General features: G+C 43.0%; 1 protein-coding gene across 5 annotated transcripts in view; it reads right to left on the bottom strand.

Annotated features, from left to right (window-relative positions):
* ZGRF1 (zinc finger GRF-type containing 1) overlaps positions 1–17367 on the bottom strand; it is a 619324-nt gene that overhangs the window by 370323 nt on the left and 231634 nt on the right. For 3 of the 5 annotated variants that reach the window (XR_014978114.1, XM_085641434.1, XM_085641433.1), the window contains exons 10-12: positions 15818–16003; positions 3904–4009; positions 3709–3803 (exon numbers count right to left, since the gene is read on the bottom strand). The exons of 1 other annotated variant lie outside the window; for it this stretch is intronic. Coding sequence is in view for 3 of the 4 variants with exons in the window: in XM_085641434.1 (XP_085497560.1) it covers positions 3709–3803; positions 3904–4009; positions 15818–16003 (387 nt within the window). In the remaining variant the exon portion in view is untranslated. The remainder of the gene's footprint in view (positions 1–3708; positions 3804–3903; positions 4010–15817; positions 16004–17367) is intronic. One more of the 5 variants, XM_085641435.1, reaches the window with a different exon arrangement.

A 17367-nucleotide genomic window follows, 5' to 3' on the forward strand; every position in this document is an offset into this window, starting at 1 on the left:
ATCAATTCTTGGAGATTATATAGGGTATTGACCAATGACTTTTAGAGTGCATTGCAAAATCTAGTGAGGATTTTAAAATATCTGAGAGGCAACCGGTCTAAACCAGCAAGATGAAAATACTTCAACTTAGACGACATGTTTACCGTACAAATCTACATTTAAACCTGTTGATGACTTGCGTCGCTCAACGAAATAACAAATCAGTGTTTAGATGACAATGGTACTATGATTGAAATGATTTCACAAGTTCTGCGAAAGATAATGACATGCTGAATGTGGACCAAAGGCTGACAGGCTAACTGAATGTTTTCAAAATGGAGTGTGACTTGGGAGTTCAAAACGGTTAGACTGTAATTTAGATATTAAACTCTGAAATTATCAGAGTGTGTTGATAATGAAGGACAGGTTTATTGGATATTTACAGGAAATATCATCAGTAGCCCCTCCAGAAGCTCAGCCAAGTACCAGCTGCCAAAGTATCAACATTCAGGCGCTTTAAGACATTCCTAAGATGACATCTAGGATATCAACAGTATTCCAAGTTATTTACTACCTCACTTGTAGAAATTTCAAATTGTCTCTTTTTTTGAATATCCAAACTATGTCCCAGATGTCCCTCATCAACTACAGCCTGATCAGTAGGCGCCTAGTTTTTTTGTTGTTCTGTTGAATATCACTCAAATGTTTTACTTTTGCTGCCTGACAGCACTCAAGAGCAAAAACAACAGTTTATGGACAGAATGCAGAACAATGTCATACATGCACCCCAGTACAGAGATCTGGGCCTAAATCCATCGTTTTTTTGCTCACCATGCCATTCTAGTTTGAACCCAGCCATATGCAAATCAGTCTTGACCCTGTGCCTCATGAGAACAGCCCAGCCCGAACTGCCAAGCCAGGTCCTCCCTGGACTGGAACCAAGCATCCTAGGACTGGTTTCGGGGTTTCACCCCTCTTCAGCCAGGATAGCTTGATTACAGTGGCATGGAGAGCACAGGACTCACGTCTGAGCATACCCGTCCCACTCGGGGTGACAAATGCAAAAACAACAGTTGATGGACAGAATGCAGAACAATGTCATACATTCAACCCAGTACAGAGATCTGGGCCTAAATCTATCATTTTTTTGCTCACCATACCATCATTCCCTTTGGTATGACAGTACTCAAGAGGCATTCAAAGGACAGTTCAGCAGTATAAATCGGAAGCGTAGTTATGGGCAGCACTCTAGGTGTAACCCATGTTTATTTACCGAGATTTGGCTGGCATTTCTGACTCTGGGCACTGGGAGACTGGGAGACTGCAATTCAGTCTTTCAGAACATGAGCCCTGACCTCTAAACACAGTGAAAGTTTCACCAACCCCATCTGGCATATTTAAATTTTAAGTAAAAGACTTTAAGTGTCATGGGGTACATTGAAGCAGATCTACTCGCAGCCATGATGTCCCTGCTTACCATAGGAGGGTACTCCTGGCCAGATCCTGCCAGGGAGTAGTTTTTCAGGAAACTGCTCTCATTTTCATATTACACTCCCTGTGTGGGGGAGTCAGAACTGTGCACAATGGCATTCTGCCATCTTGAAAGGCTGCCAAAGGAGGATTTTCTAGGATTGGTTGCAGTAAAGCACACAGGAACAACTTCTGAAGAAGAATGGGTGGTGTGTGGGAATTTTCTTGAGACTTTGTTAAGTTATTTCACCAATCACTGGCTAGTGACCACTGTAAAAAAGCTTACCAAAACTGGCTCCTCAAGACACAATTGGACTTGATGATCAAGAGTGGTGATTCTTGCTGTCTGGCTACCTGAATGAAGGATTAAGGTCTCGCCTGCCCCCCGCTCATCTCCAAGAGCTGTCAGTGATTCTCAAGGGTCAGATCAAGAGGCTCTGGAAGTGTCAGAGGCAAATAGGACAATGGAAGGTCTTCTCCGTGGAAGCTCTAGCCAACCAGTTGAGAGTACAGCAAGGGCTTCAGCTAGAATGGACTATTCTGGGACCCTTCCTGAAGAAAGCGGTTGAGCTGTTTTCCAGAGAGCCCTCCCTAGCCATCTGGGAGCTTTAGGAGTAAATAGGAGAAAGACATCCATCACCTAACAAAAGTTGGGACCTCCTGGAGCCCTGACAATCTACAGCAGTGGAGGATTTTGAGCTCTAAAACAGTTACTAAGTACCAGAGAAGGTATCTGGCCTTGAGAAGCCCCATCAAGCTACAGTGTGGGACCACCACAAATATGGAGTTTGCCTGAAATCGTGCCTATATCCCAGTCACCTGCAGCAATACACGCTGTGCACCTTTCTTAGATATATTTTACTTAAAAATTGTAATAAATCAAATCGGATTTGGACTTCTTTGGTGCCATTATTCCTATTCACAATTTTTAATTCCTATTTACGAAATTGGCTTGTTTCTTGACTTTAATGTTGGTTTGACACTGTTTAAAACCTTAACATGCATTTCTGTGAGGGAAAGCCTGTTGATTTCTGCAATTGCTACCAGGGATTAAGCCCATATTTTCTCACTGAAGCTGTGTTGCTCTTGAAAGAAAGAAATTACTAATCTAGTGGGATCTCCCCCCAAGAATGCCCTATTTCCGGCAGCTACCTTACAATCTTAACTATAGAGAACTCAAAGTCTCATACTAGATTCAAAAGCAACATTTTGTTGTTTGTTTGTAATTGCCATTTTTATTCATTTTTGAGTGTGTACGTTTTTTTTGTTTTAATCAAAGCCATTTTGATAAACTGTTTACACCTTTATTTTTTGTAATAGGTTAATCTGTCCACACTGACAATCTTGCTAGTTGTAGAGATGAAGGTGATTAGCCAGGAAAGAGGGGTCAAGATGGGTAACTTTTTTAAGAGCACTGACATGGAGAAAGCCCCCTGAACCTCGGAGGACATCTGGCAGGTTCCGATCATCTCAGAAAAGATTGAAAAAAAGATCAAGAGCAGAGGCGGGGGAGTTAAAGAAGAACCACTGCATTAAGAGGCAGGGATGACCTACAGGATGAAGACTCATCCCACCTCCAGCCACCAAGCATAGCAGCCCCCATCAGACCCAAGCATGGGTTCAGAATAGAGCCGAGGATACATATCTAACTGGTGAAGCGTGAGACCTGCCTGACAGCTACTGCAGGTTCTGAGTAGAGGAGAAACCATTACACACCAACCTCAGAGAAGAACATCAGCACTTTTCATATAAGGAAAACATTCATTATTCTTGAAGGCGGCAGAATTTAAAAATAATAAAGCCAAGCCCAACAGTGGAGTGGAGAGCCAAAGATGGATCTAACCAAGCATGCAGAGAAGAAGATATTATGAAAAGGCTCCTGTGTAACTTCAATTCTCTTTTGTTGCCCTTGTTCCCTGAATCACAAGTTAAGAGAAACGAAGGAGCAAGCCTGCTGGAGAGAATTTTGAGAAGAAGAACAGAAGTGGACCCTAGCAAGCCAGGCTGCTGATTCCATATCCAAGAATCCTGAAAGGAGTGACAGGAAATGGTTTAGGTTCGGAACCCAGATTCAGTAGTGCTGCAACAACCTAAATAAAGTTTGTTTTGAAACCTACTTCAAGACCTGCCCCATTGTAACCACCATCCGATCACCCAAAACTACAATCATGAACATTCTGATGCATCATCTGTTACCGCTGCTGTTTAAGCCCTTGGTACCCCATGGTAAAAAGTCTAGGAAAAACACTAGATACAAACCTTGCTTTTGTCACAGGCAGGCCACTGTGTTAGATCCAAGTCACAATCCAGGTTGGAAGATGTAAGCATCCACTGTGGAGGTTTACAATACATTGCTGAAGAGAAAATATTTTTGACATACTTGGTCATCAAAGTAGATAATGATAATCTCAACTCTAGTCCAAAATAACCTGTATAGATTCATATTGTACTTACAGGAGACCTTTGCAAACTGTGCTTCAGTAGGAGAAGAAACATTCTGATCTGTCTCATCTGAATAAAGGCACACTTTGAGCGCTGGTTGGGTTTCCAAATCTGAGGACTTGATAACAATATTTAAATAAGTCTTTACAAAGTCCATTGAACAAATGTTTAGGTGTAAACCATGGATGAACTGTTTCTTCATACACGACATATAGCACAGTCTGACCAATAATTACATAAGGTAGGACTTTATGTTGCCCTGAGAGTAGCAAAGAGGCTAGAGAAATATATCATTAAGACAGATAGGGTAGGTAGGATGGGCTCTTTATTGTACCAGGCTTCCATTGCAAGTCCATGCAGAGGGGGAGGGGGGGAGGGAAAGAGAGAGAGGGGGGGAAGGGGGGCGAGAGGGGATGAGAGGGGGGAGAGAGAGAGAGAGAGAGAGAGAGAGAGAGAGATCTGTCTCAAGGATATTGCAATTTGTCGTGATAGGGCAGATTTGCATAGCAAACTGTTACCACACACCTACAGACTAGAGAGATCTATTTTGTCAACACTTCCAATCTGACCTTCCCTTCTATTTATATACAATGTGCAAGAAAAGCGAGAAACTTCATTAATTCCATTATTACTACATCTAATTGTAAATATTCTATTTTACTGTGAATTAATAGATTTGTTTAGTGGATGTATCCCTTTCGGCTATACAATGTTTAAAAAATATGAGAAAGTAATTGATATTTTGTTTTGGAAGACTATTTTTATGCATACATATCCATAACTAGATACTATTCGGATTTTTCAATAGTTATGTGCTAAAGCAATTTAGATTGGCCCGGTGAGAATTATTTTTCTTTTCTTTTAGGATACAGGATTACCAGTATCCTTTAGCAGACAATGATTTGCTCGGCTACTATGGTGCTATATAGGTGGTTCCTCTTCCTGAGCGAGCTGAATTGTACCACTTGTACTTTCTCAGAAAAATCAAGTTGAATGTAGGCTGTAAGCCAGTAACCCAATTTAGTTACCAAGTTCTAGTCGGAACGGCTGCAGTAGGGGCTGCAAACGCCAATACTGGCTGCAGAACTTGAAAAAAATTGCACCAGGTTTTTTCCTGTTTTGGTACCCGAGCCAACGTCTGTGTACATGTGGTCAAATGGGCTCACCTTGCATGTGTAAAGGTCTCTAATCTGCGCCTAGACCATGAGACTAAGAATAGTCTTTCTGCCTGAAAATGCGCACAGAATGTTCCCAGATTATGGTGCAAGCATAGAACTTGCATTATTTAGGGCAAGACTAGTGTCTATTCCCCTCCAGCACCCCTCCCTCAGATCCAAGAATGCATATACATTCGCTGCCTGAACAGAGTAGGTTTACAGTGTGTGGTCTGTTGTATGTCAGAATATTGATGACAAAAGTATTGTATGACAGACATATTGTGGGCTAAATATTGTTTAGATAAATATTTGCTCCATTGGGCGCTGTCTTTTTTAAACTAACTCCAATAGGGCGATAATTTTATGAACAATATTTAGGACACTATTGTAGTGTCTTCCCCAGCCTTGGTACCCACCAATGACTACGCCTCACACAGAGATTAGTATTACATGTCTTTATTCTGCTGCGTGTATCTGCGAACTCAGCATTCTAAAACAAGCTTTTATGGCACTGCGCTCTGACACCTATGTCACAGCTCTACGGAGTACGTTAGGAGTCAAAGGGGTGCCGTCATAAAATATTGCATGACACTACATCTCCCACTCTCTCAAATAAAAATATTTTTACAAATTAGCTTATATATATATTTACAATTACATTTCTTCCATCAACCTTCTTGGCGCTTTAATCATTCGACCTGATCTGGTTACTGGGAGTTGTCATCTTCACCGTCAGAGATTTTCTAAGAAAGTGAAGAAGTAACAGGAGTCACTGAGCATTCAGGTTCAGTCTTTCCTTCACCATCTTGATCAGAAGACCGATGAATCAAATGCTGAAAGCGAGAAGAGTCTGGAGTATCATATTTCCTTCTACGCATTTGTTAGGCAACCACTAGATCTCCTGTCTTAAACTCAATGTTCTTTGCATGTTACCTCTTGTCTGCATAGGATTTCTGTTTTTTTCCCCTTGTTAATCAAGTCCTTCGTACGAATTGTATTCTCAATTTCCTTCTCTTTTGTTGGACCATAGAGGTAAAATGGTTGTCATTGCTCTCCCGAACATCAAAGTCGCAGGACTTTCACTTGTGGTTGAGTGAGGTGTTGAACGATAGGCTCATAGGGTGTAATACAATACAGTTTTTGAACTTATCCTCTTGAGAGTTGCAAGCTGTACTGCTTTATTTAGCGTACTATTAAAACACTCAATGAGTCTGTTAGCCTGCACCCACAAAGGTGTACTCTTCTGATGGTTTACGTTCAGATGGTCCAGGAATAACTTGAATTATCATTTGTTAAACAGTCTGCCATTATCAGACTTCCAAATGGCTGGAACGCCCTACTTCACAAAGATGCCATCTAATCTCTGACTGACTCGCTCATGCATTGTGGATTAGAGAACCTCTATTAATGTATCAGTAATATATCAAAACAGACTAACATGTGTAGAAAAGGTTGTAATATACCTGCAATCCTCTCCGAGTTTCAACTGATGATAAACTTTATCTAAATCGAGGTGAGAGAAGCCGTTTACACCATTAACTGCTGTATCTTGTCAGCATTGTAAGGACCTGGAAGTCATTCTCGTTCAATAGCCTTATTTGCTTGACGCATATCATCACGCCTACAGCTCCTTCACTGTCCTTTTTGGGTACTACCAGATGAACGCTCAAAAATGTTAATGCTTAAGTAACGATTCAAGTTCTTTTTCAACAGCTTCTTGTAAATGAACACTAACTTGCTTATGTCTCTGAGCAACAGGACGGACATCTTCATTAATATGAAACTTTACTTTCATAGTCTTACGTTTTCCCAAACCATAAGACCACAAAGAAAATTGACTTATTATTTCATGGTGAGCATTCATGCTGCAATTCAAAGAAATCAGTCCCATGTAGTCAGCGGTACTGAAACTAAGCAGACATGCACTTACTTGACGATGTACCTGGAAGCACATGAATGGGTGCCCGCACCTTCGTTTTCTTGTGTTTCAGTGTTGCTACAAATGAACCTTGACTTTTTTGGGGCGTTGATGCAGCCCATGTGTATCCTTTGGTTTTTGATGGTGTAAGTCGAGGCAATGGAGATAATTCATTGTATTTCTCTTCAGGCATTATGTTTATCGATGCACCACTGTCAATGATGAAAGGTAGAGAGCAATTATTTATTTTCAATGTCATTTTCGGACAACGCTTGTATGACTTTGGTGCTTACGCATGTCGACTTTTCTTTGGCTGACATTTTTCCACACATGCAGCCAGTCCAACATGCGTGAGTTTTTCTGAGGTAAACATCAACATGGCTCAACCATCTTCCTCACTTTAACTTGATATTGAGGCAGACAAACAGTTGCGATGATTTAGATGACAATCAACTTCGTTCAGTGTCAATTTGACTTAATTCATGTCGCCACATGGCCTTGTAGATGTGCGTCGAATGTTGCTTATGGAATGATCTGGCACCCATTTTGTCTTTGCGCCATGACGTACTTACTTTCTCCTTCGCTGTACAAACCGTCACAAACTGGTTCTCTATCCCACAACCTTTACTTCTGTCCAATGACGGGACATTTACCTTCATGTGGAAATGAAAATCCACATCTAAAACATAATTTCTTTTTACGTGTAGACATCTCTTTGTGTCCTTCAGTCTTTTGCTTACTTTTTATACTCATGACTGATTCACTCTGGACACCTCCGGCCTCCATGTCAGTAGCTTGTCTATCAGTATGCTCCTCAGCTCTGGCAGCCATCAACACTCGCTCGAGACTAAGAGTTTCTCTCCGCACTCAAGGTCTGAATGAATCTGATTAAGATCCATCAATAACTCTAAGTTGCATAGCTTCCTCATCATTAAATTTATTGAACTTACAGTATTTGATGAGCTTATTGAGTTTCTCTGCAAATTCATTTATAGTTTCACCCCCTTTTTTGCTTTCTTGACTGAAAATGTATCTTTCATAACCAACGTTTTGTACTGGGTTGAACTTGAAATTCAGAGTTTCTTTAATCTAATAATATATAATTTCATACGTGATAAGGGCTTTGTTATCAGTCTCTTGAAGTGCATCAATGAAATCATCAAATGTCCCTATCCAAACAGTCCGTTTATCCCCAATAATTTTTGGGGGGTTATCGAAAGGTGTTTGTGATTTCAGGAATACAGCAGCGCTGTAGACTAGTGTGGAACTTAATGACACTGTGGGTGGATACCTGTGACCTGGTTATGGCAACTCAACTGTGAGACCTTTCGAAGTGCTGGCCTCTGACTCATCTTTAATGACAGCTGGAAACGTGATTTTATTTGCAGCCATCTAAAAAATGTCACTATTCTGAGAGTAGCTCTCGGCGCCTTATTTTCCAAAGACTTGTGAAGTTGTTCTGAGCCCCACTCGGCAACTTTGTGAGTGAACCTCTTCGGGTATGGATGGCTTCGTTAGCACAACCTTTAAGAAGATGTCTCTTTATATAGTATACAAAAAAGAAGTACGCTGTGCAAAGAGTCCCAGTATTCGCTCATAAGTGGACAAGGGATTGCTCTAGGAATCCCAAGGTGCTCTTCTAGGGGGTAGTGTGGTCGAGCAGCCCTAGGATTATCAGAGAGGAGTGTCAGACTTCTGCAATACACACACCGTCAATAAATGATGCACATGACTCAATGAGATTCATACCTATTAATAAAAATAACTCTTGACTTTATATCAGTTTTGCCACTAAAACCCTCAAAATCAGGTAAGTATGTTTTGAGATAGAAAGAGTTTTCGGTTTCAAAAGTCAACAGTGACATTTTCAGAGGCGGCAATGTTATCCTAATGGAGGAAAAACATACACTGCATACAGGTATTTCACAGTGACTTACGGGACCAAACTCCTGGTTTTAAGGTAAGCATGGGGCAAGGTCCAAAGCAGCTTCAACAGGTCACTTCAGGAGGTACTGGGGCGGCCGGGTGCAGAGGTGCTTTTCAGCGTCGGGTGCCCAAAGTTATCAGATGGGGGAAAAACATGTACTGCTTTAGGGCACTTCATGGCGACTTACGGGACCAGTCTCCTAGACTTAAGGTGAGTATGGGGCAAGGTCCAAGGCCACACCAACTGGTCACCTCGGGAGGCTCTGGGGCGTTCGGGTGTAGAGGTGTGTTATGGAGACGGGTGTCCAATGTTAGTCAATAGGGATTGGTCCGGTCGGAAAGAGGCTGCAGGTTTGGACAAGGAAACTAGTCAGGCTGAACCAACAAGGGGTCTTAGGCCTCATGATGCTTGGAGACACCTTTGGTCTACTTCCACTCGGGCCAGGGGTGACGCGTGGAGAGGTGACTTGAGGCATCTGCTTTTTCAAAGCCGAGTTACTCTTGGTTGGGGGGCCTGCACAAAGGCTGCAGGAGGCGTTGAGGAGTCCCCTACTGCAAAACCCATGGTGGGCTTCTTCTCTGGAGGGCTGGAGGATCATTCTGACACCGTTGGTGCACTTCAACTCTGGTTTGGAGCAACAGGTGCAGTGGTGCTGACCGGTGTCAGATTTACGCGGTCCGGAGTCCTCACAGATTTTTCTTTGGTACCTGCAGGGTGCAGGGAAGCAGCTGTGCTGCTCCACAGGAGTTCCCGAGTTCTGGCAGAAGTGCTGGTAGCCCCCCCCCCAAAGGCTTTTGGAGGCACAGCAGCATACAGGATGAGTCGTCTTTGGCACAATCGTTGGGAACAGCTGGTTGGCAGGGTTGGCGCTAAGTTGCTTCTTCCACAGTTCTTGCTTTTCGTGGCTCTTCAGTACTTCTCTTTTAGGCCGGCAGGATCTGATTTCCTGGTGCCAGGGGCTCCCATAAATACTAGATTTAGGGGTGTTAAGAGTGTGATGGGTAGTAGCCAATGGGGTACAGACCCCTGGGGTCACTACGCCCTCTATATGACCACTTTCTGTGGGAAGTGGACATAAACCTGTGCCAGAGATACTAAGTTTGCCATCACAAAGATGGCAGACTTCTGATTTTCGTCTTCAATTCAGGTAGCCCACTTTAGGGGTGGACCTAGCCTGAAGATAAACATGCCTCTCTGACTAATTTTCCTGCCTGTCTGGGCACCAAATGAGCTCTGGATGGGGAAAGGGGGGGGGGGCGGCAACCTCTCCTGCGAGGGAACCCAGATTCACATACCAAAAGGTGGTGGACTCTTAGAACCTCCCTGCCTTGGAATGCTAATTTGCAGGTCGTCCAGTGGGAGGGTGTGTGTTCCTGACCTCCTGAGAGCAAATGCCCTCACTCCTGGAGGTCAAAAACCCATCTGTGGTGTCAGGCTGGCTAGGACCAGTCAGTCAGCACACTAGTAGTTGGTAGGTTTTCAGGTGGTACCTCTAAGGTGCTCCCTGGGTACATGTATTCATAAATCCATCACTGGAATCAGTCTGGGTTTATTATTACAAGATGTTTGATACCAAACATCTCTAGTTTCAGTGATGCCATCATGTAGCTGGGGAACTCATTTTTGACCAGTGTCCAGCACATGTACTTAAAATGGCTTCCCTGGTCACGTGTACTGGCAGTAATTGAAATGGTCAGCACAGGGGCATACCTGCTCATGCGTTTATCTCCATACATGTAATATAATGCACTCTGCCTTAGGGCTGTAAGGCCTGCTGTAGGGGTGACTTACAAATATTACATGCAGTGTTAGAGGACATGGCACTTAGGTGTTTGACATGTCGTATTTTCACTTTTTAGAGCACTTTCGTCATGCAGCCTGCAGTGGCAGTCTGTCTGAGTTTGGTGCTGGGTCTCTTAGAGTGACACAAGATATGCTGCAGCTCTTAGGGACCCTCTTTAGTACCAATGACCTCAGTACCAGAGGTACCACTTACTAGGGACTTACAGAGGTGCTAAAGGCCTCGTCACTTGGGATCAAATGATAGGTTGTCTTGTTCTTTGTGGAAAGAACTGGCTCTGGGGACCTGTTTAGCAGGAACCCAGTGCACTTCAGTCAAAGCTGCATCACATACCAGGCAAGAAGTGGTAGAATTACTGCAGTTTCCAGTTTCCTAAACAACCCGGAATACTTCTCCTTGAGCTACCTTTAATAAGTGCTGTAGTATGATGACTCTCCTTAGTGTATTCAGTAAGTAATTTATTTATTTTCTTCTAGATGTCAATATGCATTTTATAACACCTGGTTGATCTCTGCCTTGCAGCGCTTCTGGCCACAGCGTTATTTTGCAAGTTATGATTATGAGCAACTGTGCTCATAAACCAGGTTGAATCTGCTGTCAGCGTTAACACTCCGTATAATGTACAACTTTATCTTGCGTGGCAGCGCTATACTCTTATATCTGCCCTGACCAACAGATCCTCGACCATCGATGTGCAGATTCTGGGCAACACTTCCATAGTCTTCACCTGCTTTACAGCGGCTGAAATTGTGCTTTGGCTCCAAAGGCATGATGGGTTGATTCCGTTCTTCGACAGTGACACGCGAGGCAAGCACGAGCAGTTTGCTTGGACCACAGCAAACTCTCTGGGAGACCACAGTTGTTCTTCGGGCTACATATCCCCTATCTCGTCACTATTTGTAGTGTCTTCCCCAGCTTGTGTACCAGCCAATGACTACGTCACACACAGAGCTTAGTATTACGTCTTTATTCCCATGTGTGTAACTGCATACTCGACATTCTAAAACAAGATGTCATGGCATTGCGGTCTAATACTTACGTCACAGCTCTACGGAGTCCATTAGGAGCCAAAAGGGTTCTGTCATAAAATATTGCAAAGACACTATAACTATGTTTTTGTTAGACGATATTTAGGTCATGATATTCTGGTATCATATGTATGTTATGTTACATGGGTATTTGTATAGCGCACGTACACCAACAGGTTTCTTGGCGCTGAGGAAAAGACAGAAGGGAGCTGCTTAAGCCGGAAGCAGCTAATTGTAGGCCAAGGTGAAAAGCCAGGTCTTCAGTTGTTTTCTGAACCGCAGATAGTCTCCCTCAAGCCTGAGGAAAGCAGGGAAAGAATTCCAGATCATGGGGCCTAGGAAAGAAAACCTAGTCCTGCCGAAGCATTTGCGTTGGATTCTAGGCACCCTCAAAAGATTCTGGTGCGAGGAACTCAAGGTCCGCTTGGGTAGGTGTTTATTGATCAATGAGACAATAAATCTTGGACCGGTATCTTGGATTGCTTTGAAAAGTATACAACCAGCTTGAACACGGCTCGTTGCTCCACTGGAAGCCAGTGAAGGTCTTTAAGCAAGGGAGTGATATGGTAGCGTCTGTCCCTAAGATAGATGATTCTTGCTGCTTGATTTTGAATCATCTGCAGGCGATGTTTCTGGAATTGTGGGAGTCCAATGTAAAGGACAGTCCCATAATCGATTTTGGAGAGAATTAGGGCTATGGCAATTTGGGTGATGGCCTCCTTACTAAAAAAACGTCGAATCTTGCGCAGTTTGCGCAGTTGGACAAAACATGCCGATGTCACTAAGCCAATTTGGGTGCTCATGGAGAGATCTGCATCAATGTGAAGACCTAGACTTTTTACAGCAGGTTTAGGAGTAGGTGCCACACCTAGTTCAGGAGGCCAATAGGAGGGAGTTCAGTAGTCTAATTTGCTGTGGGGAACAATGATCTCGGTCTTTTCTGAATTCAGCTTCAGTTGGTTTTCATTCATCCACGTTTTGACGTGCAGCATAGACCTCCTAACGAAGTCCTTAGATTCTGTGGAGTTGTCAAGGGTGAAAATAAGCTGCATATCATCAGCATAGTTGAAGATTTTTACACCCATCTGTCGTTGATCCGAAATCAGGGGACGTGTATAGATATTAAATAAAATTGGCGAGAGGGAGGAGCCCTGAGGAACGCCGCAGTTCAGATCTACCGTTCTGGACTTGAAGGGCGATAACCACACTAACTGTTTACGAGCCTCCAAAAAAGAGCCAAACTAGTCAAGTGCTGAGCCCCCGAGATCTGTTGCGGCAATGCGATCCAGCAAAATCTTGTGGTTCACGGTGTCAAATGCCGCAGACAGGTCAAGGAAGATCAGGGCCTGAGTGTGATCCATATCAGCCTGTCCCTTAAGGTCGTCCAGTACTGATAGAATCACTGCTTCGGTGGAATGCGCAGGACGAGAACCTGCCTGATGGTTGTCCAGGAATTTAGTAGTCTCCAGAAAGGAGCTGAGGCAACTGGCCACATGGGTCACCAACACTTTCGCCGGAAAAGGGAGAAGAGAAATGGGTCTATAGTTCTCAAGTTTATTGGGGTCTAAACCTTGCTTTTTTTTAAGTGGACTGACCACTGCTTCTTTGACGGCAAGCGGTACAATGCCAAGGGACAGTGAGTGATTAAGAAATGTAAGAAAAATATCAGGAAAAGACCGATAAATTGCTTTTGAGACGTTAATGGGACAGTCCTCCTTAGGGGAGCCTGATTTGACCATCGCTACAAGGTCTAACAAGCATTTCTTATCCATAAAGGGGAGGGAGTTGAGAAAACATGAATTGGAATTGCAGTTTGTGGGGGCAATAGAATTTTGAATTTGTTTAATTTTTTTCTATAAAAAAGCAATTCAGGTAATTGCAAAGTTCCTGACTAGGCACAAAGGATGGGGTCACACGGCTTGGGTTAGAGAGTTATTTTACTATCTTAAAGATTTCTTTCGAACCATTATCGGAATCGAGTACCCTATTCGTAAAAAAGACTTTCTTAGCCTCCAGAATAGCCGCCTTATACTGGTGTAGATTGGTGGTGTAATCAAGTTTATCTTGCACTTCATAAGTTTTTCTCCATTTCCGCTCAGCTTGGCGTACTTGGAGTTTAATGGTTTGAAGGTCCTTGTTAAACTATTTGGAGGCTTCATGTTGCCTGGGGCGGTAGGTTTTGATCTGTGAAGGAGCATGGAGGCTAAATGCCTTCTTTTGCCAGTCGGTAATCTCGCTCTCTCAGTTATCTGGATCGCTTTCCGATACCGGCTGCTCCCTGGACAGAGTTTCTACTAATTTTCCCTAGTCAACCCGTTTCCAGTTTCTAAAGATGCTTTAGTGAGAGGGGTTAGAACTCAGTAGAGGAGCGAGGAGATTGAAACGGATAATATAGTGATCAGACCAAGCACAGGGTTGAACTGCCAAATTAATCAGGTTGACATTAATTGACCACACTTGGTCAAGGGTATGGCCTTTGATGTGCGTGGGGGTATTAATGTGTTGAGTAAGGTTAAGGCAAGTAAGGGACTCAGTAAGCTCCCTGGAAGAGTTTCCCCCATCAGTCTCATTGGCCCGATAGTTCAGGTCACCTACTACCATTACTTTATCGTAGTCAGTGATCAAGGACGCAATGTAGTTAGCAAAGGTTTTGGTAAACTCAGGCATGGTTGAGGGAGGTCTGTATAATACCACATAGATCAGCTTACTACTATGTAGATTAAATTTGAATACGAATGAGAACAGAATTTCCAAGTGAGGCAGGGCAGAGGCGGAAAATTCTTTTTTTTTTTTTTTTTTTTTTTTTATAATCGCAGCCACTCCTCCCCCTCTTTTACCTGAAGGCCTGTCCGTACGTAGAATGAAATAGTTATCAGAAAGGGCTGTCAGAATGTCAGGGAACGACTCCTCTGTGAGCCAAGTCTCAGTAAGTAACAGCAAATCCGGTGCGTCAGTGTCTAAAAGATTAAACATTTCAAATTGGTGTTTAACCATGGGGCGTGTGTTTAGGTACTCAATATTAAGGTCTTTTACCGGAACACTGTCCGTGCCTGATAGAGGTGACACCGATCGACTCCTAGAGGGTACACCCAAAAGAGGGATGTCAGCAGAGGTCAGGGGCTCGAAACTTAAAAGCCCCAAGAGGTGCAATTTTTGTGACAATTGCCCTCCAATCTGACATACTTGCTTTGGTGCCATATCTAGGAGACTTACTGCAGAGTAGGTGAGTAGGTATATTTTTGGGCAGAATGACATGCCCCGTACGGACGCGGATGGGCTTGCCTTTGGCGCGCCACCGGCGCGCCCGCTTCGCGCGTCCGTCCCAGCATCTGATTAAATGGCTGGACGGCGCGGGAAGAATCACCGTGCTCACCCCACCAGGCCGGAAGGGCAACAACTAGCAGAGAGGTGTGTCGGCCTCCCTCTGATCAAACAGCAGAGCCGCGTCAGACCGGGGAGGTGGAGACAAAAAATAAAAACAGGGTAATGCGGCGAAAAAGCAATTTAAAATGTGCAAAGTGCAAATAGCAGTGAGTAAACACAATACATTAGCAGCAACAGTATAGTGCATTAACAGAAACTTAGGAATAAAACTATAATAAGCGTCAGTAACATTGAGGGACCAAAAACAAATAAAAAATAAAGTCTGTTGTCTAGCGCAGCAGCTCTCAATTCTTACATTCTTACATATATATATTAAGGAGAAAGGGTAGGGAAAATGGAGGGGGTGTGTGCATATATACATGGGAACATAGGCATGACGATAGTGAAGCCAGGACATAATAATTATGCAGGGTGTGTGCTTATGTGTGAAAGCTCTATTAAAAGGATGCTCTTACAGTGAGCTAGAAAACTGCATAGTCCCACCTTAAAGATGCAGCACGTATTGTTTTACAGATATTAAGTTCTTTATAAGTTATTTTGTGAGAGCCAACAAGGCTTGTCTACGAGGAGCTCGCCAGCACAGGCCCGGCTGCTGGTTGTACGAGAAAAATGAAAAATGACTCTTAAATTATTTTTTGATGAATGAAACTCCAAATGGCACAGAGCATAACATAATGCACTCCCACCTGAAAACATCTTTTGTGAGCTTACCTGCACTAAAAAACTGCTTGTATGTCTGCCGGACAATTCTGGTGACATAAAATGATGGCCTGCTGTAAAGTTACTCTGTTGAGAGTTCTCCATCTGCTGGTTACATCTTTGATGCAGTGTGGAATCCCTGACCATTTCGACACTGGAAGCAGACCCCTTTACTTTGTACCCCTGAAACTCAACTTGCTGCAGTTTCACAATGAAAACAGAAAGAAAGATTATTTATTTTTAATTGATGGCTTACATTACATTATGCTATATTATATCATATTGTTTCTTACATTATACTAGAATTATGCTGCCTTTTTTTAACAGAATACACATTTGGGGGCTTTTCAGAAAGGCATTTATGAGTACGTACATAATGCCTTTGAGAATTGATCTCATTCATTTTCTAAATTTTCATGTAATAAAAGAGTTTAGTAACATAGGGGCATATGTATCAAGCCCTTTTCCCGTGTGCAAACGGGCCGATTCTCAGAATTTTGGAATCGGCTTAAGAAATCGCAAATTACCACCAACTTCAAGTTGGTGGTAATGTGCGATTTCCTGGAAAAATTCACTTTTTTGCATTTTTCAAAGCGCCATGTGGCACTCATACATGCTCTTAGGGCATGTATGTGCGCCACATGTGCACACATGCACATTTCAAGGGTGCAACAGGGTGTCCTTTTGGAACCCTTCCACCCTTGAAATTGCATGCGCAATTTGCGAGTACCTATTGGGTACTCGCAAATTGCGCATGCAATTCCCATTCATTCCTATGGGCCTCTTGGCCCATAGTAATGAATGGGAAGCCATTCCTTAATTGCGACTCGCAATTTACGAGTCGCAATTAAGGAATGCCAAGGGAATCGCAAAATATTTGCTATTTTTTAATTACATCCCGTTTTGAGATTCTCAAATAGCAACTCTCTAAATATCACTATTTGAGATTCGCAAAACCATTCTTTGATACATATGCCCAATAGCTAATTAACATTATATATTGGACAGGGCATAGACCCAACTTCCTATCATACAGCATAAAATAGGAAAATATTTTTCCTGATTTGGAATCCAAAAAAGATGTATGAAGTAATCTCCAATGAAAAATATAATAACCAATGAAAAATAAAGCATTAGGCACCGTGGATGATACCCAGTAAGCAAAATATGGTAGACCTTCGGTGTGTTGCGATACTCAGGCCCACAAAGAGAATAGACTTGATATAATTTCCTTCCCTGTTTACCCCACTGTGGAGAAACCCGAAATGTACGCCAGTGAGTGAGAGGGAAGGAGTGGGCTGCTGGGCAGAGGATGCTCAGAGATCTTTTAGTAAAAGACGAGATAAAAACTTTTGAACAATGTAAAAAGGAATTCAAAATAGGAGGGAATGACTGAATGAGGTAGTGGCAACTGCAGCATTAGACACTATCCACTTAACAGAGATGAGGCTATTCAAGCACTCACTGACTGGGAGAAACTATTTCTTAACTATACATGTCCTGTGGCCTTATATGATCTATTCGAGAATCAATGGAATAGGTCCCGGTGTACAAAGGCCACA

The sequence above is a fragment of the Triturus cristatus genome, chromosome 2_2 (genome assembly GCF_964204655.1).
Source record: "Triturus cristatus chromosome 2_2, aTriCri1.1, whole genome shotgun sequence".
NCBI lineage: Eukaryota > Metazoa > Chordata > Amphibia > Caudata > Salamandridae > Triturus > Triturus cristatus.